We start from the raw sequence: 25,371 nt of genomic DNA, 5'->3' as shown, positions 1-25,371 counted from the left end.
CCAGCTGTAGAAGGTCCCTAGAATGAGATTGCACATGTGAGTTATCTAGGATCAAAGCAAATTCTAAGGTCTAAGCTTATGGTAGGTCAAACTAAGGTATAAGTCGAAGGTAGCTCTATATGACACGAAAGTGAAGAGTGCATCTAAGTGACTCACAGGAGTGCCGTCGCGCGGAGGTGGAGGCACCAACGGTATCATCGGCGGCGGCGGAGGCGGTGGAGGCTTGGCCCATGCTCTGAGAAAAACAGGCCATGTACTCGTACCAGTCCTTGTGCGCCTGCTGGAAGGCCTCAAGCTAGGTCTGCACTCGCGCCCTCTCCTAGTGCCAACTCGGCCTGGTGCGACAGCTCGAGGGCCTGAAGCTAGCTCTGTGAGGCCTGCTGTGACTCCTGCAGGGCTTCAATCTGGGCCTACAATTATTTATCACATAGTTAGAATGCAAATAAAGAACGAGTAGAAAATGAATGGACAACGAATGCAACAGAACTAACCTAGGAGTGCTACCACCTGGGGCTGTGAGCGTGGGCGTATGGCCGGACTCGAACTCGTGCTCCGGGCTCTAATCTGGGCGAGTGTCTGAGTGTTGGCTGTGTCTATGGTGCTTGTTGCCCATATAGTACCGCCCGTGTGGCTTACCTGGTCCCAACCTCATGACGATGTCACCCTCGAGGTCAGCGGTGCTCAGGATCAAATTCTGACCCATGGATCTCTCTCGCCATCGCCGTGTACTCGCTGAGGCGCCTGTGCACGCTCGGGTTGCTGTATGCCTCGGGCGGGTCCTCCGGGTTGTAGACGAGGTCGGGGTCCTTTGCCTTGCCCTTGTGTGCCAAGGCATATGCCTTGAACGAGGCGCACTCCTGGCCGGGGTGGAACCGCGTCTGCAGGAAGAAGCACAACAATAAGATATTATGCATTCAGAAGTTAGCATAGCAACAACGAAATGAAATCCGCGTACATATCTGGCTGCATATTCCTTGAGGGTAGTGGGGCCTTGTTTGTGCGAGGAACCCTGCATCATCGCACGGCAACGTGAGCGTACGGCGTGATATTGCTCGTACTCCTCACTCAACCACTTGTCCACAATGGCCTCCCAGCAGTTGTCCATCCCCGCACACCAAGCAGGAGGCACCTGCACGTACACGAGCACATGACAAATCATAAATCAATTTCAGTGCAATTAATCGCAGACTGATGTAATCTCATGTTTACCGTCAAGTATTGCTCCTTAGTCAGGGGCAGGTGCACTGCCTGCGCTCTGGTGACTCTGTGTCCTCTGTGGCCATGGTAAATTCTTCTGCACAGGAGCTTTGTCTCGTAGAAGAGGTCCTGCACTCGGTGAACACAGACTCTGTTCACCACGTCATCCGCGTCCTCCCTACGTACTCCCTCCGCCAAGGTGTAGTAATCCTACAAGCAAATACAGTCAGTAATATACAATTAATGTGATGTTATTATCAGCATAGTGCGATGAACATGTACCCACAGCTCTTTCATCACCCGGTCGGCCTTGCTGTTATAACACCTGCCAGCTCGATCAGTCTGATCGCTGGCGGCGTGCCAGTGGGACCACTTCATGGCGGGCTGCACAACACCATCGATCCTCACCATCCCAGGGGTAGTTTGCCCTGCACAGAAGACCCAGGATCCCGTTTACTCGGCGAGAGTGACTCCCTGGGATCACCATTTCCCAATCCCTCCACAAAGTTATTGAGATTGAATATTAGTTTCTGTTATAACTTAAAAACCTGTGAAGTAGTGTTAACATGCAAAAATTACTTACTTAGTTCCAGAGGGTCGAATCACTGGCCGTCTCTGTATGGGTAAGTCTAGGAGGCGCGACGACCCTCGCAGCCAAACCGTAGGCACCCCATTTTCCTCTGCCAGCAAGTCGGCATCCTCCTCGCGCTCAGCCCGCTCAGGCCTCATCCTCCCTCCGTGCCTCCTCCACCGCCTCCGCTATCTCCTCCCTGGTCTCCTCCTCCTCATCCTCCTCCATGGCCGCTACTGAACTCGTCGTCGTCGTCCTATGGAGGAGGTGTCGGCTCTCGACGCCCTCGTCGTCGCCGTCCTCCTCCTCCACCCTAGGCTCCTCCTCCACCCTGGGCTCCACCTCCACCCTGGGCTCCACCTCCCTGGGCATGCCCTCGTCAGTCGTCCTCCTCCTCCTCCCTGGGCACGCCCTCCACCCTCAGTCTGTGCACGCCCTCGTCCTCCACCCTGGCTGGACCCCTCGCCACCAGCCAGTAAGGTCATAACCGACCTAATCTTCCTGATTCCACCGCCCACCATCAATCACCTACAACAAAAGGAATAAACTATCAGTACGCATATACAAAAGTAAATGTATCATACATGTATAAAAGAGATGCAAAATAAGTAAATGTATCATACATGTATAAAAGAGATGCAAAATAAGTAAATGTATCATACATGTATAAAATTGCCATAAGTACTACAGATCTTACATGTACTAGAAATAATCATCAAGATCATCGATAGGTGGGCCAAAAATCTCATCATCGCTATTGTCGACGTAATTATGATCGTCTCTCAAAGTCTCATCACTAGCGACACTGCCTGAATGGTGTTGCTCAAGTAATAACAAGTCCTTCGCGTTGTGAACCTCCTCTCCATCATTCCCTGTCAACAATGACCGTATCATTGTCTACTTCCATTGCGAGATCTACATCTAAGACAATCTCAAAACTCCCTTCTAATCCTTCTTCTTGAAAGAACTCTCCGTCATATGTGTTTGCATCGATGTTATAATCATCATCGTTTGGGACGGGTACTTTACCATGCGGCGATACCTTGTACACAACATCATACGCCTTAAGACGGTCTTTGGTTTGGCACGGGTATGAGAGATAATAAACTTGCGTGGCCTATTGGGCCACAATGTACACGTCGTCTCCTAGCAAGACGGATGACTTTAGAACTTCGACTAACCCAAGCTCAGGGGTCTTTATCACTTCTTTGGGATCAAACCAATGGCATTTGAATATGACAGGACGAAGAGGTACACAACCAGGAAACTTGAGTTTGTATATTTCTTCAATTATTCCATAGTAGTCCAACCCATCTGTGCCTGGCGTGAAAACACCGGTATTTGTGGTTCTTCGATTCGGCCTGACTCTGCTCGTGCCGAGTTGTGTGAAAGCGATATCCATTGACATCGTACACAGAGAATGACTTGACCCTAAATTCAAATCCATTGGCAACTTGCCTCAACTCGGCACTCATAGACACGTCAGTTTTGGCCTGCTAGTTCAAGTAGGATGATTCAGTTATATATTTGTCGAGTTGAGAGTTAAGTACAAACAACCAATGAAATTGAACAGTACCTCCTCCTTGAACCAACAAATAAAAGTGGGATTTCGTTCTCCCGCGCCATGTCTTAGAAGGGTTTCAACTTCCGCTTCGGTGGGTTCCCTCCGTGATGGACGATGGTAGAGGAGAACAAATTTGCTTGTAACGGCCGTTAACAAGAGGGTTGGATGGGTGCATGCGAAATATTGACAAGAAAAGAAACAAGTTTGTGTAAAACTTATGCAATGTACGGGCCAACCTCTTCAAGGTTCCGCAACACATACAGCTGGATAGAGCGCCACTCTTCTAGGCTCAACATCTTCAAGGTAGGTTCACTTGCACTTCCGAGTTGCCCTCGGAAAAGGCTGAGGGTCGACTGATTGTCGGCAGCATTGTAACGAGGGGGTGGATTATGCACGTTAGGAAGGTTGTCGGCATAGTATCTTGTTGTGAAGTATGACACCTCCTCCACAACGGATGCCTCTGCACAGGAAGCTTCAATTTTGCATTTATTTTTGCATTTTGTTCTAAGAACCTTTAGGCATCGCTCAATTGGATAGCACCAACGGGCATGCACAGGGCCCCCCATTTTTGCCTCATATGGTAGGTGCAAGAGCAAATGTTGCATCGGATTGAAGAAGCCGGGGGGAAAGATCTTCTCCAACTTGCAGAGCAACACCGGGGCCATTCTTTCCATTTCTTCAATCTCGGTCCGAGATATCTCCTTAGCACATAGCTTGCGGAAGAACATGCTCAACTCTGCCATCACTCGCCAGATGTGATCAGAGAAATAGCCACGAACCATCACCGGAAGAAGGCGTTCAATCCATATGTGGTAATCATGACTCTTGAGCCCTGTGATTCGCATGGTACTTAAGTTCACACCCCTCCTCCAATTCGCTGCATACCCGTCAGGGAACATCAACGATTGGAACCATTGAAGAACTTCTTTCTTTTGGGCCCTCGTTAGGACAAAGTCGGCCTTAGGCTTCTTCCATGACTTCCCGCGTAAGGGAGGCAACATGTTTAGCTTTGGTCTATCGCACAGCGTTGCTTGATCCAATCTAGCCTTGACATTGTCCTTTGACTTTTCCCAGTCCATGATTGTGTGAAGGACCGCCTCGGCGAAATTCTTTTCAGTGTGCATTACATCAATGTTATGTGGAAGAAGGAGGTCCTTAAAGTAAGGAAGCTTCCACAAGCATGACTTGTGTGTCCAGGCATGCTCTTTTCCGTATCCCACGAAGCCCCCCTTTTCATTGTCGACCACAAGACCATCTAACATCTCAAGAACCTGGGCACCTGTCATCATTTCCGGTGCAGAGTCTTCCACTGTGACACCTTTTCGAAAGTTCTTCTTGTCTCTCCTGAATGGGTGGTCAAGAGGGAGGAATTGTCGATGTTTGTCAAACGAAGAAAACTTGCCCCCCTTCTCCAACCGAAAGAACTCCACAGCTGACTTGCATATCGGGCATGGCATCTTCGTGTGAACACACCAGCCACAAAATAACCCATAAGCCAGGAAGTCATGCATGGAATAATGGTACCAAATATGCATTCTGAAGTTTGTCTTTGTGAATCGGTCGTATGTCACTACCCCTTCGTCCCATGCACGGACCAAATCGTCTATCAAAGGCTCCATGTACACACTCATATTAGCCCCCGGGTGTCCTGGAATTATAAGTGACAAGAAAATATTTTGCCGTTGAAAGGCGACGCCAGGTGGGAGGTTGAGAGGGATGATGAATACGGGCCAACATGTGTATGGTGAAGAACCCATTCCATAAGGATTGAATCCATCAGTTGCCAGTGCAATGCGTACATTACGAGCCTCGTCAGCTTTGTCGGTATGCTTCCGATCGAAGCTTTTCCATGATTCACCATCGGACGGATGTATCATCTTGTCAGTGTATCGGCGTCCAGTTTTGTGCCACGTCATCTGTTTTGCGGATTCCTCGCTCATGAAAAGCCGTTGGATCCTCGGTATGAAAGGAAGGTACCTCAGGATCTTTGCGCCGACTTTTGTTTGCGTCTTCCGACCATCACCAGATTCTAACTCAATGTACCTAGATGCCTTACACTTCGGACAGTACTTATCGTCAGCATGTTCTCCCCTGAATAAGATGCATCCGTTCGGACAAGCATGTATCTGCTCGTACGACATCTTGAGTGCACGAAGGATTTTATTTGACTCATACGTGTTCTTTGGCAGAACGTGATCATCCGGAAGTAGGGTGCCAACTACTGTCAACAGTTGATCGAAGGATTCTCTACTCCAGCTAAACTGGGACTTCACAGCCATTAGACGTGCAATGGCATCCAGTTTAGAAACATTGGTGCGCCCGTGAAGGGGTTGTTGTGCCGCATCCAACATGGCGTAAAACGCCTTTGCAGTTTGCTCTGGCTCCTGCTCTGCACTTCCTTCATCGAAAGCCATGTCATGGTCATTTAACATTTCTGCCACCCCGGCTTCAGAATCAAACTCCTCGATCCGTTGTCTCACGACCTCTTCTCTCGCACGATGGCGTTCACCATGCATGGTCCACCGGGTATAGTTCTCTACAAATCCATTGTTGACAAGATCTTTACTCATCTCCTCATATGTTTTCATTGCCTTGTTCTTACACTTCCTACAGGGACACCAGGCATGTCGCCGTCCGTTTGCAAATGCCTTCGTCATGAAATCATTGGCCTTCTCAATCCATTCATTTGTGTATTGACCCCTCTTCTGATAGCCCGTGTACATCCACTGACGGTCATCCATCCTAACATATAGACGATATTGCAGTTTAGAGCAATAGAGTAGTAGTGCTAGAGAAAAACCATATGAGATGATAAAGAGACATTCATGTTCTTGGTCGATTCACATAGAAGATGTTTGCTAGATTGGATGATGAGATTTTACCTAAGGTTGAAAGGCCGCTATGTCACTTGTAGATGGAGGAATACATGGAACCAATTTTTTTGTAGCCACAACCATCACTAGCAAGATTTGTTCAAAAAGATTTGTACAGTATATATTATTTCTCTCCTTGCTTCACAACCATCAAGGCTATTGTGCAGGCATCACTATCAAAAAGATTTGTTCATATGGTCTCGTAGCCCATCATTTTTGTTCAAAAAGATTTGTACAGTATATATTATTTCTCTCCTTGCTTCACAACCAGATAATGGTGGGGGTTCCTTTTCTCAAATTGTTTCCTTGACTTTCCAAGGTTTTTTTTTGCCTCCTGATCACCTATAATTTCCAAGCTTATAACAAGGTGTGGGTACATTGGTCACTGGGATTTTAGGTGAAAGGCCTTCCAAGTTTTCAAGTACCATATTGCAGACAGAGCTAACTTGTATATATCGGACACAAATACAAGCTCAAAGTATTGATTGCTGTATAACAAACAATTGTCTACAGATAAATAGAATGAGATGGTTCTTCCATAACACTTCTAGCAACTGGTATTGACAAGCAAGCTATGATCAGTCCGAAGCATCCTTTTTACAATATGGCAACTACTGTTCAGCAGCATATATTGGAATATTTATCCGAAAACTAGACATGTCATGCAATCCAGTTGGAAGCTTTTGTGGCTAACACAGCACAGGTTTCAGTTCCGAGCTTTCAGCCAAGCATTGTTGGTTAACTATCTGGAAGTTACATTTAGCTTATTACTTTAGCATTCAGCAAAAAACAACTAATGCAGGAAAGAACAGACAATAAATATACAGCAAGCACTCACTCGCTATTATAACCTGAAACCTATGACCTGAATACAAACCGACATTGGTAGCAGAGTCAGACTACAAAAACAGAGTTCATTGCAATTCTGGGAACACCATAGATAGCATTTCATACTGACTTGAATGCAAACCAGCATAGTCCGGGAAACTTAGAAAACTACATTAATTAGGATAACTGGCTACTGGCATATATGTAACCTAGTACATGATGTCTCAGCTTCCTTGCAGTATTAATTGGACAAAAAGTCTAAGAAGCAGGGGACAAAAGGAGTAACACGGCTACACTCATGCTCAAGAGTGCCGAGAGCGCACACCTCTTTACTGTCCATGTCATATGAGATGAGTTGCCAGTTCCAATATTGAACAATGAACACCAAATTTCTGTCTGGATGAATGGCAACTACGCTGTACTCAGTGCCGGATTCGCCAAGCTTCCCGAACAAATGCATATAGTCATAACTCGAAAAAGGAAAATATGGTGACTTAGGGCATTTACCGGTGGCGGCGGCGGTGGAGGACCGCCCGGTGGCGGCGGTGGTGGAGGGGAGGAGGCGGCCGCGGCGCGGCAGTCCCGCGGTGGCGGCGGGTGGCCGCCCTCCCCCGGTGGCGGCGGCTGTGGGGGACCGCCCGGTGGCGGCGGTGGTGGAGGGGAGGAGGCAGCCGCGGCGGTGGGGAGGCGCCGGCGACAGCGGGGAGGCGCTGGCGACGGCGTGGAGGGGAGGAGGCAGGCCGCTGCTGCTTGGGGCCCACCCCACCCCACCTCGCGGGAACGGGAGCGAAGGAGGGAGCACGGGGCGGCGTCGGCGGAGGGGATCGTCGTCCGGTGCGCCGGTGCCGCTGTCTCTCTCTCCGTCTCTCCAGTGGCGGCGGCTGTGGGGGACCGCCCGGTGGCGGCGGTGGTGGAAGGGGAGGAGGCGGATGCGGCGGTGTGTGTGTGTGTGTCTGTGCACGATTTGAGGGAGGAACGGCTTAGTGTTGAATGCTTCTGTTTACCGAGTGCCTAGATGTACGGCACTCGGTAAACTCAAGCACCGCAGCCCAATGACATGTGGGCCTGGTACATGTTTACCGAGTGCCCAGATCTACGGCACTCGGTAAACAGAAGCATGGCAGCCCACTGTGCCAGACAGGTGGGCCGTGGCTAACCTTTACCGAGTGTTTGAGGTCACACTCGGTAAAAGTATCCATTATTTCATGCAAAACAAAAAAGAAAAAATGCCAATTTAATCCTAAAATTCACCAAACTTTCACATGAACTATTTCATGTCATCTATTTACTATCTAAAAAATTCCAAGTTCAAATCATAATGTTGAATTTCACTCTTAATAGAAATCCTACTCGTCAATGTGAATGTTTAACGTCTCTTTGGGAGATGTACCGGTTCGGCAGCGACGAATGTAAAAATACTTCCGAAACGTTATGAAAATTTTTCTATAACATAGATGTATGCTTCAATGTTAATTCTTCCAATCTCGTGATTTATCGAGTTCGATTTTAATTATTACAATTAAATTTACACGATATGTACCTAATTTTCATAAAGAATGAAAAGTTTGTGAAATATAGTAAATAAATCGAAATAAACACCATATTTTGGAATGGAGTACTAAATATCATATGTGGATAGAGGAAAAAGAATGAAGGAAAAACAAGAAATTTGGTTGAATTTTACCGAGTGCTGCGCCAATACACTCGGTAAAAGATAGTGTTTACCGAGTGTTGTGCACTTACACTCGGTAAAACTTTACGCTTAATGGGCGGAGCTGTTGTTACCGTGATATTTGCCGAGTGTATGCTCATAACACTCGGTAAACATGTCATGCCGTGACGCCGTTTGGCCCACGGTTGCTATCCTAGGTGACGTGGCACCTCAATACCGAGTGGTTGTTTTTACCGAGTGTGCCCGTTCGGTAAACTTGTAGTTTTCCCGAGTGTCTTAATTTACCGAGTGTGCTGACTCGGTAAAGCGGTCCACTACCGGGTGTTTATGTTTTCCGAGTGTTGGCACTCGGTAAATAATGTTTTCCGAGTGCCCCGACTTTTGACACTCGGTAATTGTCGGGGCACTCGGTAACTACACAGTCTCCGGTAGTGATTTTTGTGTGTGTGTGTGTTATATATTTATGACCTCTCATGGTTGTGAATTGTGATCCAGATCCCCCTGTATGTTGCTACAAAGATGTCGCTTGCGAAGGGTGCTTCTCCGTTCATACCATCGCCAGAGGAGTACGCCAGAGCCGCTCTTCGTTGCATTGGCTACGAGGCGAGGTGCGTCCCGTACTGGCGCCACTCGGTTCAGTGGTTCTTGGCGTCTCTAATGCCAGATGCTGCTCTGAATCACTGGCGCCTCCAAACTGGCATCCGGTAAAGAAATGAGATGAAAGCTCAGGCTCTGCTCGGAGAAAAAGAATGCAGTTAGATTGTTGTACAGATCGAGAGCAAATGGAGCGATGCGTTTAAACTGTGCTCTGTTTGGAATCCTAGCTGGTAGTAAAACCCAATAATTGGAGTATAGTCTTGCAAACAGTAGTACAGTCAGTCCAGTGAACTACGTAGAACTCTACTAGTGTGATATGTTGAGTGGAAACATACCGTCTTGAAGTATTCGTTGTTTATCTGAAATGCAAATATTGCTACATGGATCTATTTTAGCTAAGCGCCGTGGAACTGGTGATTAGATCATTCATTAAGTTATCTGTCAGCTTCATTTTATATATACTAGCGTAGGAATATAAGCTGCTTTATACAATCATACACGAGATGCCCACCTCACATATAGGAGGAAGCTAAGGACATGTACAACCCACGAACAAAATGTTGTTCAAGTTATTGTCAACTCATGCACAACAGCTAAACAACAACTTATATAATGGATTGTCTATTTAATTGCCAACAAACTGTTTAATACTTGAGTGCAACTATGATATGATTAGCTATGAATAAGATCTCTGTGTAGTACCATCTTGCTCTTTTTTTTTAAAGAGATCAAGAATAAATAAGATCAGTTGACAGGTCTCACACATGACAATAATTAAAAAAAATAACTCGAAGCTAGGTAGATAACACAAGTAAAATTGTGCAGGTAATCAAACACAAGTAAAATTGCAGTAGGAGATCTGGATAAGGGGTTGAGCAGGTAAATGATCAAGCCCTAGGTGGGATACAGCACCATCTGTGGCCCTCCATACTGTCGTAGCCGGCAATCGTGGCATTTAGACGGATCAAGGTGTTTTTGTGTTCACATGCTTTTGTCGGTGTCTTGGACCTACTCCAACACATTCCCCCGTCCCCACATGCCACAGCGATGCCGAATTGTCGACGGTGCCGGCACTTGGCTTCCTACAGTGTTCAGCAGCAGTGCTGCAACTTTCTGGTACAGTGCTTTGCTGAGAGCAAAGAAACACGAGAGAGAGAGAGAGAGAGAGAGAGAGTAAAGAGGCACAGCTGCTGCAGCGGCTGCTGCTTCTAGCTGGTTTTTATTTACTGATTTATTAAGCAAACTCATCAGTTCGGTAGAGTCAATAATAGCATACAAAAGCTTCATCTGACTCGCTCTAGCACGCAAGATGGTTTTGCTTGGAGCTCAGAATTTATGGAGGTCCATCTATGATGGGAGTTTTCAACCAAAAAAATCAGGTACCTGACATATAGGGGAAATGATATAATATAGAAGTATAGCATAATGGTTGTTGATAGGTCCCTGAGGTCAGCCAAAGGGAAACAATTGTTGTTTAGAATTGCAAGAAGTGTAAAACGCGTGAGGGCAAGGAAAGGGCACTTCTTCCTTTGTTGTCCCCATAGTTGCAAGCACCAGTTGCAGCTGCAAGCATCCTGATGCACATCCAGTGATGTACATCAAGACAGCACATGCCCGGCAAAATTTACTTTCTCGCACGATGAGAAACAAGCAGCCAGCAGGTTTGCGGCGGCCATGCCTTAGCCTTGCTATTGCGCTGCTGCTCTCCTTTTCCAGCTCGTGCACCGAGAAGGAGACCTCCCTGCTCCGGTCCCTCTCCGGGCTCTCGCGGGACGGTGGTCTCGCCCTGTCCTTTACCCTCTGGCCTCTGCAGGTGCTCCACAACGTCTCCAGCACCTTTTCACCGGTTCTTTTCCCTCCAACACATGAGAGAGGGCCACAAACCTGGTGGCGCTTAATGCGAATAACAACAGGATGTGATTTTGAGGGTATAAATACCTTAGCACTGCTCCATCCCAGTTCTATGGTGGAACCAGAGCTGTCAGTGGAAGTGTTTGGTTACCAGGTTCGCTCCAGCTGCTAGAATCAGTACTATGAATAAATGGTCAACGTCAATGATATGAAGGCGTTATCGCTTGAATACCATCATGTACAAATAAGTAGTGTTTGAGTGTTTGTTATTAATTCCTTTTCCTCGACACTTGCAGTTTAACTATTTTCAATGGGGAATATCATTATTTTCCAGATATAATTGTGCATGAAAACAATCAAGCATGACAATCTGAGAAGCAATAGGAATTCAGGCAATTTATTTATTATTGTACAGCTGTTTCTGCAGGAACTATGAAACGCTGAACCGAACGAATTGTAGAGATCAGCCATCATCGTCAAACATGGCACTCACTAGACAGGGCTCTTAAGCATATATGCACAGAGGGAAAATGGAAAATTGACTGTGAAAACATACAATGGATGGGACAAATTTCAGTTTATTAAAACTGATATTTGCTTCAAGATACGAACAAAGTTGGGGAAGCAATTCTAATCATCTATGTCAATTGGATTCATTCTGACCAAGCACCAGCTGAGTAATCAATCACAAATTCATGACACAATAGGATGCTAGTTGTGTATACTGTTCGTTTACAATGTGCTAGTGACTTGATGTAATGCTAGCTAGAAAATAAAAACTGGGTGTTGACTAGTGAATGAGTTATACCAGGAACATGGCGGAAGTCACCTCTGCAGCTTAAGGTGCAAGCGACAAGGACAATCTGCCTCTGTACAATTTTTGCTCCTTGTCTTGACAAATCTTCAGGGAGCACAGGACTATGAAAAGGGGAAATTTTCAAAAGATCCATCTATGCAGGATGTCAGGAAGGGTTGGGAATGAGTCAAAGTGGCTATGTCAGCTTTGCATCTAAAGCCTTGATCATCAAGGCTATCTTGACCTGCTTGAATGCTGCATTCCCTCAGCTCTTTCTATGTCAATTTCCCCCTGCAAAATTACACAAGATTCAGTCCTTGAGTCTAAATCAGAATTAAGGTACAAACAGAATAAGAAAAATTGAATGGAAGAAGAAAAGAATATTCCTAAATCACAAAAAATAATCATTTGTGGAAGAGAAATATTTTACTGCACTGAATACAAATATGAGTGTTGCATCAAGAGCTACTGAAAAAGAACAAATGCTGTACCATTTCATCAGGAACTCTATTAGGTCCGTTAGCATCTTAGATTCCTTGTCTAATTGGTTCTCTTCTCTTATGCAGAGAATCCATCACTGACCCTTCAGGCTGCTGACCAGTTCTATCAGATGGGTCCAGGCTGCTTAGACCCCAGGTATACATGACAAACATCCGCACCTGTTACCAGCAAAATCAATATGCTTTATTGATCATGGAGACAACCAGAATGATATAATGATCAAATTTGGACCAAACTATTCTTTACCTTATCCCAATTTCGCTGAGCACGTCGTTTGCTCAGAATTTTCAGCATTCTGGTATCCTCATCATGAAGCTTCTTTATCCTTGCTTCGCACTGAAAAACGATGTGTTAATAACACGAGCAATTGCATAACTTTTATTTTATTTTCTTGCTATGATAAACAGACAGCTCATGGTTATTCCTTTGTTTCAGTGCCACAGAATGAGCGTGAATAACAACCAAATGGACAGTGGACGTGAAGGAACCAAATAAAAGGGCAAAGGGATGCAAAGATGCAGAAATCAAAGTTGGACTATTTAGTTTTATTGGCACAAAATGAAAAACGTTGGAAAGGTTTTCAGACAGCAAAACCAATTTGGCAAGACTTACTTGAGCCATGAGGCAGAGACAAATAGCCACACTGAAGGCATAAAGGCCACCAATGCTTGCGAGTACACTAACTGCAGATAACTGTCTCCATTAGATGCTACAAATGTAAAATCTGTGCATAAAGGACATTGCTTCATGAGACTCACCTGGGCCTACTACACTCTCATTGCTGATCTCCACAATGTAGTCTGAGAGATAACTTATGTAAAGAGTAGTATTCACCACTCCATCCCTGGGGTTCTGCAGGGACGAATTCAAGCTGCCGACATCAGAAAACGTAGATCCTTGAGTAAAGTCCTGAACCAGTGGCTGCAAGAGCCTCAGGTTACCAAGATTGTTGTATATCTGAGGGAACAACTGGATCTTCAGAACATTGGAATCTCTTCCCCTAAACGTCTTCAACTTGCCATCATCAGCATAACCGTCAGAGTTCATCGTACCACTGACAAAGCTCATGTGCTGGTTGTTGCCATGTTGCCTTGCGGTCAGGTTGAACTGGAAACCAACAGCGCTTGCTGGCTGCCCTGGCATGTCGACAAATTGCCAGGACACGTAGTGGTCTCTCGGAGGGATCCGGCATCCATTGCACCTGAGCGTAATGGATGGCCCCTGGCTTGTGTTTGTGCAGCTGTAGGTGAACAGTGCTGGCAGGGGAATCACCCTGAAATCCATGAACCCTGGTGTCCCCATTGCTACCGTCGAAGGAGCAACTGCTTGAGTGCAGGACATGCTGGAGACGGTTGTGATGTGGAACTCGAGATCGTTCACGAAAGACAGCAGGTCTGGAGTGTTGGCTGGCTTGACTCGATGCATCTCAAGGCTGCGCCTTTTGATGGCTTGATACAGGAGCCTGTAATAATCTGAGAATAAGTTAGATATGGTAACTAATAAAATCAAGCAGAGGAGCTGATTAATTTGTAAAAAGGTCTATGAGCAGAAATTACACAGTCAATAATCCAGTGAAGATGATCAAGCTAGCGACTGCAAATGTGCCACCCAACTCGGTTTTCCTTTTCCTTAGTACTTGCTGATCCCCCTGGACATTTTCAGGAGCCAAAACAATGCGACTCAGGGTAAACTTTTTCAGTTTCCAACATGAGAATGAACATCAATGAATGGAGCAATAATGTATGATCCTGTTTACTGGAGCTCACTCTCAGTCCAGAGACCTAGGTTCGAGCCCTGCATCATCTTAATTAAAAAAACGGGGGTGCGGTCTGCTCCTTCCCGTCAAGGTTTTTTTGGCTTTTTTTATTTATGTATGATCCTGTTGTAGGATGAGTGTTTATAATCTGGTCCGGCAGGATTACAAGGGAGTTTGTGCGTTCAGATTCAGCTGAGAATTATTGCAATTACATGTAATAAACTATACAGTCAGAAGGAACAGCAGGGTCATACATTTGTGTAGTAGGTAGGAAATTCGAGATGTCCAATTGACCAAGCAAGTAAAATTTTCAATAAATTCAAAGACAACCCGCGTCATGGAAATGAAGCTATGCAAGTTGGAAGTTTCAGTTAACTTAGGGCGATCGGTAGCTCCCATAAATCATCATTGATGAAACCAAAGAGTGTTGACTGAAACAAAGATAGCAGTTCCACGTTGATCAAACTAAAATCACTTGTTCCTCGGTTGCTGGCATGTAAACTCCAGTTTTATACAGTATAATATAAAATGGTTTCATAAAACTCTCAACACAGAGAAGCTAATCCATAATTTATTGTAACCTTCTGATGCCAATAATGTTGCAACTAGTCACCTAGCGAAGACACGTGGATCTATAAACCTTGCAAAATCCAAACTACAAGACTTACTCGAACTACAATGCAATTCCTAAGCGCATTGATTCGTTTCTGGTTAAATTTGTACAGAATCGGCATGAAATTAGCACAGCAAACAAGAGGAATAGGGAACGGACCGTCCAGTGGCTGTTGTCGAAGAGGCAGTCGAGGCGGCTGACCCAGTACCGGGCCCGGAACAGCCTCTTCTCCCCGCGGGGATCCCGGCCGGCGAACCTGACCGCGGCGCAGAAGGCGATCCAGCAGAGGAGTGACGCGAGGGTTGCCTCGAGGATCACGGCCTGGGACTGGGTGAGGCGGCGGATGGCATAGATCGAGAGCACCGGCTCCAGGAAATAGAGGCTGTGGTTCCGCGGCGCGCCCACGGAGCCCACCTGCCAGTCTGCCCACCCGCCGCCCGTCATCGGGGCGCAGCTGGCGGTGCCGTTGCCGCTGAGGTGGTAGTAGCACCCCGGATCGCAGGCGCAGAGGGTGGCGTTGTACGCGAACATGAGCGCCGCCGCACAGGCCGCCATGGCTGTGGGTGATCGATCCCTCTCCCTGGTAGTGGTAGACCAGACCACCAGCTGCCGAAGCTGCGCTGCACAGAAGAGAGCTTCGTTGGGCTCTCTTCAGGGTTTAATTAGGCAGCTTTGCTTGCTTGCTTACTCAGCTCAATTAAGAGGAGCTGTGTTCTAAGCTTCCACTTCACTAGTATTTTTTTAGTTGAAAAACAACCTTCTTTACCCTTTCTAGCGAAAATCATGTGCCGAAAAGAGATGCTGAGCAAATTAATAAACATGTGTGTTGGATCCCTCATCCATGGATGTCACTGTCAGTCAGTCAGCAGCTGATTTTCTTGGCTGTCTGGGGAAGGCTTCAGCATCTCAGCTTCCTTTTAATATGATTATTGAGATCGATAGTTGATTACAGACAATCCATTCGGGTCAAGTCTTAATTCTTAAGCATTGCCATTCCTGTAGGTGAATGATTGAGCAGAGTAGCTCTGGCCTCTGGCAGACCCTCAGCTCACTAAAATTCAACGAGAAATTTCAAAGGAATTCCATTGAATTCAGGTGGGTCTCCTTTCAGCTGGTGAACTAGTACCAACAAACAATGGTACTGTAGTATTTACCTGTAGCATTCAAAGTCACGACACGACGGAGTAGAAGAAAAGAACGAACGGAACGAACATCAGCAGCTAGCTGGCCCTTGGAGTTCAATTTTGATATTTTGACCACCAACCACGTCCACGTGCTGTCAAATAATTGAATTTGAGTCGGGATTTTACTATAGACACATCTCTATCGCAGCAGGCAGATTGAGAACGGCAGTCACCAGTAGGATTTGCATTGTACTAGCATTCCACTATGCATCATAGCTAGACTATCTAGAGTATGTTTGGTTGCTAGCTACAATTTGTCACACTTCACCTTAGACCTAGTTTGGTGTTTTCTCTGGGGTGCTTCGGCTGTGGCTCCCAACATTCTGTGTGTCACTGTCCTTTACCGTAGGATATTGAACTAGAAAGAGGAGCCGGAGGAGCCACATATTTTGGAGCTGCTCCCTGACTCCGCCACAATATATGGAGGAGCCGGAGGTAAGAGAAGCCTCTCCAAACGGGCCCTTAGGTAAGTTTGATCAAATTGAAAGTGTTTGGTTAGCGATTAAACTTAGGCAAGATTTTTGGGGCTCCACATGTCAGTTAAAAAATGTGACAAGATTCCCTTAGACATGATAAAGTGTGGCTTCCAATTTAATAGCCACACTTTCTATGGCTTACCACACTTGGCTAAGGTTAGTTGTGGCATATTATGGCTAGGATATAAATAGCCACCTATTAAGCAAGATTGTTTGGATCAAAAAAATAGGTAGAATAACCAATCATTGGATTCTACAAAATATATAATTTTATACAAGATTTATAATATGTTGTAAAGATTGAAACCTATGATATTAATTAATATTATAATTAGCTTTTTTTTTAAAACTTAAGTGGACTTATTAACTTCAAATAATATTGACACATCACAATCATTTGAAAAGCCATTTATATTAATTATATCTTGTAGGATCGTAGGATTATATTATGTAGGATCATAGATTCTATGGAAGATCCTACCAATATCATGGAATCATACGGAACTCAATTATAGTATTAGGATAGGGATTAGGGATAATATAATATAAAATTTAAAATACATGATAAGATCATTATCGTTTCGGTTTGGTATTATGGTATCCTAAGCTTCTAGGATCCAGATTGGAATCCTAACAACCTTCAACCTTGGCAATAAGTACAACATAGTGGTCTTAATTAACAAGTCAAATTACATACAAAACATGAAAACAATCAACTCACCCGGCAACACCAAGCACATTATTTACCTACACTTCTGGAGGAAAAAAAAAAATCTTACTCCACTTCTGCAAATCTCCCGCTTTTGGGAGTTGCATCAAACCACAAGAGCGTAACCAAATCAAGAATCAGAGTTCTCAAAAAATAATCTAACATCATCCATACTGCCTTTCATGTCCATTGTAACAGTGTCCCCCTACTGACTTCAATAGACAACTTATGGTGGGGGTTGAATCATCACGACCAAAGGGCAAAGCACGCCAACAAAACCAGGAGAGAAACCGTTTTCCCCCATTGTGGAATTGGGGCAGCTTCTGAGTATTGGAATCTATGTGATTGTTCTCTGCAAAGAAAAAAAAATCAAGGCCATGTTCTATGTAAGAACAGGTAGAATTAAGTAAACTTGTGCTTGTGGTGCAAACTCTATAACATGTACGAAGTCACAGGAAGCTCACTTCTGTAGACTTGAGAGTGCACCACAGAAAATTGCGTTATCTGGAAGAGTGCTGCTGTTGTCCTCTGGGTTAACCACATTTATGTACACTTCTTGACCCAAGTACCAGGTGTCAAGGTTCTGAACACGCAAGTTCCATATGCCTGCATTGTCCAGAAACACAAGAATAGCTGTCCAAGCTCCAGGGAATACCTGCAATCAAGTAGACAGTCCCAATCAAAGGCATGCTAATCTAAGGATTATACAGCAACACAAAGATGCATCGCAAAGTGGACAATACAGATCATATTTACAATGTTTAACTGTTTATAGATTACAGAAGAATGAAACAGAGATTCATCCCCAAAGCAAAAATTAAGTCTGTTTAGGTCAAGTTGGTCCCTTTCTGTTCTAGTTATGGGCGCGTTCCTACTCTAACACCTAAGGCAGTGTATGTGTGTGTACTTGGGGTTCTACCCTTCTCTTCTTTAATATAAAGACACACAGCTCTCCTGTGTGTTCGAGAAAAAAATCAGGATAGAAAAATTACATGTACCTGCCTAAATTATTGTGATTGTTTACCATCAGGGTTTGCACCTTGTTAGGGAAATTGCTAGAGAAAAGGAACCCATTAACTATCTAAATTCATATCATAGCCATATCCTTACTGAAATAGCATCAAACTAAAGACCAAATAATTTATTTTAACCACTACAGGATATATATACCTTCGTCAGTCATACATATGCAAATAACTTAGTTAATAGTATTGCCTGTGTAGCTGCTACCTGACATTCCAACTAATGTTGGAATACAAACTAAAAGATGGGCTGTTTTAAGTTACGGCGTATCCGCTTAATATTTGAGCATGTTTACTGATCATACTGCAACTAATGCAGTGGTTAACTTGGATGTCTAGAAAGACGATGAAACAGTGAATTGCAGTACCTGGATTGTAGAGCGTGCAACACCATCCCATTTGTTATAGGTGCCTCGACTATTTTCTGTCCATAAACCATAATCCATCCTGAGAAAACAACCGTGAGAATCCAAGCAGATATGGATAAAGAAGAGGAGTGTGGTTTCTGCATTACCCAACAACAAAGAATGCATAGCCATCCAAGTGGTAGCTCTGCACATTTGTGGCATTATTTTGGAATATAATCTCCATGAAGCCCTTATAGGTGCCATTTATAATAGATGTGTCAACTTTTGGTAGTCGGTTCATAGGATGATTAGGAAAATCCAATTTGAAGACCCCAGGGACATTAAATATTTGTGCAAGTACCAAAGGGGTTGAGGGCGCAATGTAAGAAATCTCATTGAGAGTAGAGCGCAGTTTTCCATCTATGAGCTCAGGTGCTCTACTCTGCAACAGGTACACATTTGTCACAGTAATGTCACCATAATGGAATGAGCCCTGTGGATTGGGGCGGGCACCGCTAGCTGTAACATTCCATCTGAAAAAGGACAATGGTTGAAGGATGCATTATATGTGAGCAACACCATCTACAATGCACGGGATAGGAATAATGCAAAATCAACAGGAATACCTGATGGATCTTGCTTGGTTTATAGAGAACGCCGTGTCATACTGATCGTTCGGGGGATCTGGAAGAGGACCAGAGGCTGGACCCTGGGAGTTAGAGTAATGGAGAATAGCAACACCGGTCAACTTATCCACAACGGCCGCATCAACGAAGCGTGCGCTTGCAACAACATAGTAATCAGAGCTGGCATTCTGGTCCATGGTGACCAAGAAGGAGTAGGACTGGCCAACATGGATGTCCAAGTTGGTGTAGTTCTGCTGCGAGGTGTAGGAGCCTTCGGTCTCAACAAGGAGCAGGTTGTGGTTCTGGATCCTGAAATTGAGGCTTGTTGAGACCCCAACATTGTGTACCCGAAACCTGTAAGTTTTCCCTGAAATGACAATCAAGACGATACTATTGATTTCACCCCCACTGCATCTAGTAGTCTGGCAAATGGAAATTCAAATTGCAATGCAAACCTGGCTCGACATTGATCCTCTCATAGACAATCCCTGGTGGAACCACGGATTCGTTGTACTGATAGGGCCCCAACCCATTGATAAGCACGCCGTCTGGGGCGCCCAGCAGGGTGCCGCCGTCCAGCGCTCTCCTGAGCTCCTTGTGCCCACGGTTATACCAGTCACCAATGAAGAGCGTGATGTCCCCGTCGGGAAAGCCGAAGGGGATGGGTATGACGTCGCGGTTGTTGATGGTGATGGCGCCGTAGCCCCCGGCGGCGCGGTGCAGCGGCGTGGAGGGGAAGTAGAAGAAGCTGCCGACCTGGTCCTTGACCTGGAACGTGTAGGTCCAGTTCCAGCCGGCGGGGATGGCGCAGTTGGTGCCGAGCACGCCGTCCTGCCACGCCGTCTTGCGCTGCTGCACGCCGTTCCAGGTGAGCAGCAGCGGCTCGTCCAGCGCGTTGCGGACGTTCACCACCACGTTCCAGTTGGTGGTCACGTTCAGGGGAGGGCCCGGGAACTGGCCGTTGATGCCAATCACCTGGTGCCACTGCCGATGTCAGTGTCGATGCAGCTGTTGCAGGAATGCAAGGGGGGAGAGGGGAGGAGGGACGGGCGGCACCTTCTGCTTGACGCCGAGGGGCTGCGCGGAGACGTAGGAGACCTCCCAGTCGTAGTAGGCGTACGGGTCCCCCGCCCGCGCCCGCGCCGGCGCCAGCGCCGCAGCCAACAGGAGCAGCAAGAGCAGCGGTGGCATTGGCGGCCGGAACTCGGTCGGTCCCGGCGGGCTCCGTCGATCTCGTCCTCAGGATTCGAATCGCTGGCTGGCAGCTAAGCCTCAGCGGACGTCGGGCGCTCGAATCCAGCGAACGCCAGTCGAATCAGTCTGAAGCTGAAGTGGAGATCGGGGAGAGGCGGAGAGCGGCAAGCAGAGCAAAGCGGAGCGAGCACCCAGCACAGCAGAGGGAAAAGTCTGGGAGAGGGGAGGCGGCGGAAAAGAAGCTGCTGGTCGGCGTGTCCTTCGGCCTTTGCCCGCACTGGAAAAGAACAACGTTCGAGTTGCCCTTTTCCGCTCGGGCTCGGCCCAGTCTAATGGTTGGCTGGGCCCACTTGTGAAGGCCCATCATTTTCTGCTAGCCCGTAATAAGAACGAATTGGACTCGCTCCATTTACAACTGCTCGTCGCTCTCTCAAAGGATAAAGAGCGAACACACAACTTCTCGAAAGGAAAAAGTCACAGCGAAAATCTGTTTTTCCTCCATAAACTCTAAAACTAGGTAAACCATCTCTTCGAACTTTTAAAACCATTTGTTTTACCTCCTGACCAGTTATAAGTGGGTTTTCAAAGGCGATTTTATTATTTTCTTTTTTTATATATTTCGGATAAAACTTTGAAAAATCATAGTAAATCACAGAAAAATCATAAAATAGAAAATCTAATTTTGTTGGATTTACATGAGTATATCTACATAGTGAACATATAATATGGTACTACCTCCGTCCCAGAAAGAATGCAACTATGGGTTGTGTGCCACGTAAAGTGTCTACCTTTGAACACGTTTTTAGTAAATAGTATTCACATTTATGACTCCAAATTAATTTATTATAAAAATATATTTCGTAATTAACCTAATGATATTTATGTAATATTATAAATATTTATACTTTTTTTATCTATAATTGGTCAAAGTTGATATACTAACACGTGATATTGTTCCAAAATTGCATTCTTTTGAGGACGGGGGAGTATGCTTTAGTACAAATTTTTTGTTGTAGCTTCGGATCTATACTTTTCTATAATTAATTCATAGCTACAGTTTCTATGATCCAATTGAGTATGAAATTTTTACTATAGTTCAAGCATACAGTAATTAGCCCACCATAAAAGTTTCACTATAATTGGGCCATAGAAATTGCAGCTGTGAATTAATTACAAAAAACATAGATCTAAAACTATAGCAAAAAAAAGTATACTAAAGCATACCATATTATATGTTCACTACATAGATTTACTCATGTGGAGTAAAACAAAATTGGATTTTCTATTTTATAATTTTTCTGTGATTTACTATAATTTTTCAAAAATTTAGCCAAAATAAAAAAAAAGACAAAACCGTCTTTAAAAACCACTTATAATCGGTCAGGGAGGTAAAACAAACAGTTTTAAAAGTTCAGGGAGTGGTTTATCCGATTTTAGATTTCAGGATGAAAAAACAGACTTTCACAAAACTTGAGGAACGTAGTGTGGACTTTTTCCTTCTCAAAACACACACACGGCCTGTATGTGAGGAATCAGGAACTGCCAAATTACATTGCAGGCCGCCGACTTCAAGCGCCCCAGTGTTGGATCGACGTGCCTGCACAAGCGCTCGCCGGGCTGCCACGAGCCCACGACCCACGAAAAGTACTACTCCATCTCAAATAAGCCTTCATCTCAACTTTAATTAAAATTTTAAAATTAATATAAACATTTATATATCTAAATAAGTTATTATTTATTAAAAATATAGGCCTGTTTGGTTGGCTGAATTTTGTCTGGCTGGGCCTATGGGATGTACGGTCAAAGTGTTTGGTTGCCTAGAGCCAGAGCCTAGCCCGACGAATGCATCTAGCCCCCCTCAGCCTGCACTGGCTCACGGGAGCAGCGAGAGCGTGGGCGTGGTGGCCAAAGCTTGCACGGGCGATGCAAGCAAGACGACGCAGGAAGTGCTAGGGTCACCTCTCCTTTTCGCGCCATCCATGGTGATATTACTCGCCGCCGCGCCTCCCTTTTTCACCCTGGGTTGCTCTGCGCCCTCTTTCGCTCGACGCTCTCAAGCCCCCAATCATTTCCAGTTCTCTAAGTTCATGAAAATGAATCAAAGTATTGAACATATCAAAAAACTTACGAGCTCTCATAGCTTTGTTCCTCTCTTTAGCATGTATTATGCTGAAATCACCTCCAGTCAGTATGGGTTCTATGTTAACAGAGCAAAAGTAAGATAACTCAGCCAAGAAAGCTAACTTGTTCTCTTCCTGAGCTGTTGCATACGCAATCAGTAAGTTCCACTTTGTTTTCAGTTGCTTATCCCACAAGTTAACTTGAAGCATGTAATCCCCTTATTTAAAAGAACCAACATCATATAGGTCAAGGCGTCAAGCTTAATCCCTACCAAAATACCATCAGACTTTACCTCTAGCAGGATTCCATAACCAAAGGTAATTCTATTGGTAGTCAAATTTTTTAATAACTTATCATCACAATCCTCAACCATATTGGAGCCCAATAAAGTGAAAATCATATTGAGAAACGAGATTGTTCAAGAAAGTAGAAAACCCCTTTTTCATAAGGCCTTTATAGTTCCATATTAAACCATAGTCTCTTGGGTACATGATTGACTCGATTTCTCGAACTGAACATCCCTAAGGGCTTGTTTGGATACACACAAATCCACCCTAATCCACGTGGTTTGGGGTCCCAAACCACGTGGATTAGGGTGGATTTGTGAGTAGCCAAACAATGCTTAAGTGGGAACAGTGTAGTTTGCCAACTTAAAGCGCAATAACAGCTATATATCGTACATGAACTCACTGACATAGAGGATTGACCATATATGACAAACGGTTGGTCACTGCGCGAACGAGTCCGATCATACACGTCACAATAAAAACAGATGAGATTGATGTTGATGGCCTAAGTAATCAAACCGATGAAGCACGAACGTTATGCAGGATGATGATGCATTCATTCTACACACGTACGTTGTCGTGGAACCAAGAGCAGCTTGTGCTTGCGGTGCAGCACGATGCCGAACACCTCGGCCATGTCGACGTCGCGCGCACCCTTCCCCGGCGGCAGCTCCCAGTCGAAGCGATGCACGAGGTTCGCCAGCATGGCCTCGACCGACGCGACGCCGAAGTTCATCCCGGGGCACATCCTGCGCCCGGAGCCGAAGGGCAGGAGCCGTCGGCCCCCCTGAAGTCGACCCCCGCCGCGCTGCCGCCGTCGAGGAACCTCTCGGGGGCGAAGGCCTCCGGGAGCTCCCAGAAGCGCGCGTCCGTGGAGATGGCCCAGGAGTTGACCAGGACGCTCACGCCGGCCGGGACCGCGAACCCGTCGACGCTGCAGCTAGCCATGGTGAAGTGCGCCGTCAGGATCGGCGACGGCGGGTGCAGCCGGAGCGACTCCTTTACCACAGCTCTCAGGTAGGCCATGTCGCGCAGGTTGTCGTCGCTGACGACGGCCCCTTGTCCCTTGGGTACAGCGCTCCGTACCTCGGCTTGCAGTTTCCTCATTACATGTGGGTTCCGCATGAGCTCAGCGACGGGTGAATTCGAGTGCCGCAGCTCCTGTCCCTATTCCCCCGAAGAACACGTCCTGCAAAGATGAGATATTTCATTCTGTCAAACATTTTCATGTATATGTAAATATACATACACATACTGCTACTTACAAGCAGGATAGCTTTCATCTGCTCTCTGGTGAGGCCGTACTCGTGTCGAACGGAGAGCAAAATATGTATGATGTCATCCTCGTCGTCCTTGCTAGGATTACTCGCCGTCGCCGTTGACTCGTGGTCCTCAATAAGCCTGTCCAGCTGCTCGCCCCACCTCCTCCTCAACCTCTCGGATTTGGCGCGGACCGCCCTACTGAGCACGCCGAAGCGAGCAAGGAAGGGGAAGAACTCCTCGACGTTGAAGCCGCCCAGCAGCGGCGAGGTGTCGCTGACGAGCTCCCGGAACAGCTTGTTCCGGCCCTCGCCCCCGAAGGACTTGCCCATCACTGCGCGGCACGCAGGTCGTTGGTGAACGAGCCGAGAAGCTCACCCATGTCCACCGCCGCTCCTGCCGCCGCAGCCTCGACAATCCTGGCCATCACCGCGATCACCTATGCATCACACACACGTCACATATGTATGTCTCCAAGGTTATGTATATATTTCGATCGTACGTAGTCTTACCTCTTGTTCGCGGGCGAGGCGGAGCGCCTGCACCCTCCTGACGGTGAGCAGGCGCGTGGTGATGAGCTTGCCCGCCGCCAGTAGTAGTCCCCGTACGGCACGAAGCCGACGTCGGAGGGCCCGTACATGACCACCTCGGCCACGAGGGAGTAGGGCCGGGACGCGCACACGCGGTCGTGCGTGCGCAGCACCGCCTCGGCCGCGCGCGGCGACGACACGACGAGCACCGGCATGGCGCCGAGGCGGAGGAGCATGACGTCGGAGCCGTGCTTCCTGGCGAGCCTGTGGAGGGAGACGTGCGGGAGCGAGCCCACCAGGTGGAGGTGGCCCGGCCAGGACGGGCAGAGCTGGAGGCGAAGGTGGCGGTAGGAGAAGGTTGTCGTCGTCATCGTCGTCTAGCTGCGCTTGCGCCTGCCTCTTCCTGGCATTGAACGTGGCCAAAGAGTAGCGTGCGAGCAAGACGCAGAAGAGGAGGAGCATCCATGCACCAACGCCAACTGATGCGCTAGGTTTGCCATGGCAATTGATCTCATCAGTGGTTTGGAGCTCGACCTGCGAGGGAATAGTAATAAAGCCGCCATTTAACGTTCCGTCGATGGTTTTTCAGAGCTCCACTAATTTTTATATACAGTATATTGCTCGGGCTAACGCTATGGTAACATTTTGTACATACGCACAGGGTTCAAAATTTCGGCGAAATTTCGGCTGAATTTCACGAAATTCGGTAATTTCGGTGGTGGCCGAAAGAAAACTCCGAAATTTTTTAATATACTAATACATGTGCTATATAACTCTAATCTTATATTTTTCTATT

The 25,371-nt window shown here is 46.3% G+C and overlaps 1 protein-coding gene and 1 pseudogene across 1 annotated transcript; both read right to left on the bottom strand.

The window, feature by feature from the left end:
• Window positions 1-11,776: 11,776 nt before the first annotated feature.
• LOC136531111 (monocopper oxidase-like protein SKU5) lies at window positions 11,777-20,578 on the bottom strand. The gene is made up of 14 exons (XM_066523830.1): window positions 20,240-20,578; window positions 19,639-20,158; window positions 19,184-19,550; window positions 18,725-19,090; window positions 18,579-18,657; window positions 17,653-17,843; window positions 14,979-15,075; window positions 14,007-14,098; window positions 13,739-13,912; window positions 13,209-13,690; window positions 13,063-13,133; window positions 12,697-12,786; window positions 12,441-12,608; window positions 11,777-12,240 (listed from the first exon to the last, which is right to left on the bottom strand). Exons 1-13 carry the CDS (start codon window positions 20,372-20,374, stop codon window positions 12,477-12,479), a joined length of 2,796 nt encoding a protein of 931 aa, XP_066379927.1. The 5' UTR covers window positions 20,375-20,578; the 3' UTR covers window positions 11,777-12,240; window positions 12,441-12,476.
• Window positions 20,579-23,276: 2,698 nt separating this feature from the next.
• LOC136531103 (indole-2-monooxygenase-like) lies at window positions 23,277-25,135 on the bottom strand (annotated as a pseudogene).
• Window positions 25,136-25,371: the final 236 nt, after the last annotated feature.

The sequence above is a fragment of the Miscanthus floridulus genome, chromosome 2, assembly GCF_019320115.1.
Source record: "Miscanthus floridulus cultivar M001 chromosome 2, ASM1932011v1, whole genome shotgun sequence".
Lineage (NCBI taxonomy): Eukaryota > Viridiplantae > Streptophyta > Magnoliopsida > Poales > Poaceae > Miscanthus > Miscanthus floridulus.
This window is presented reverse-complemented; position numbering and strand designations above follow the sequence as displayed.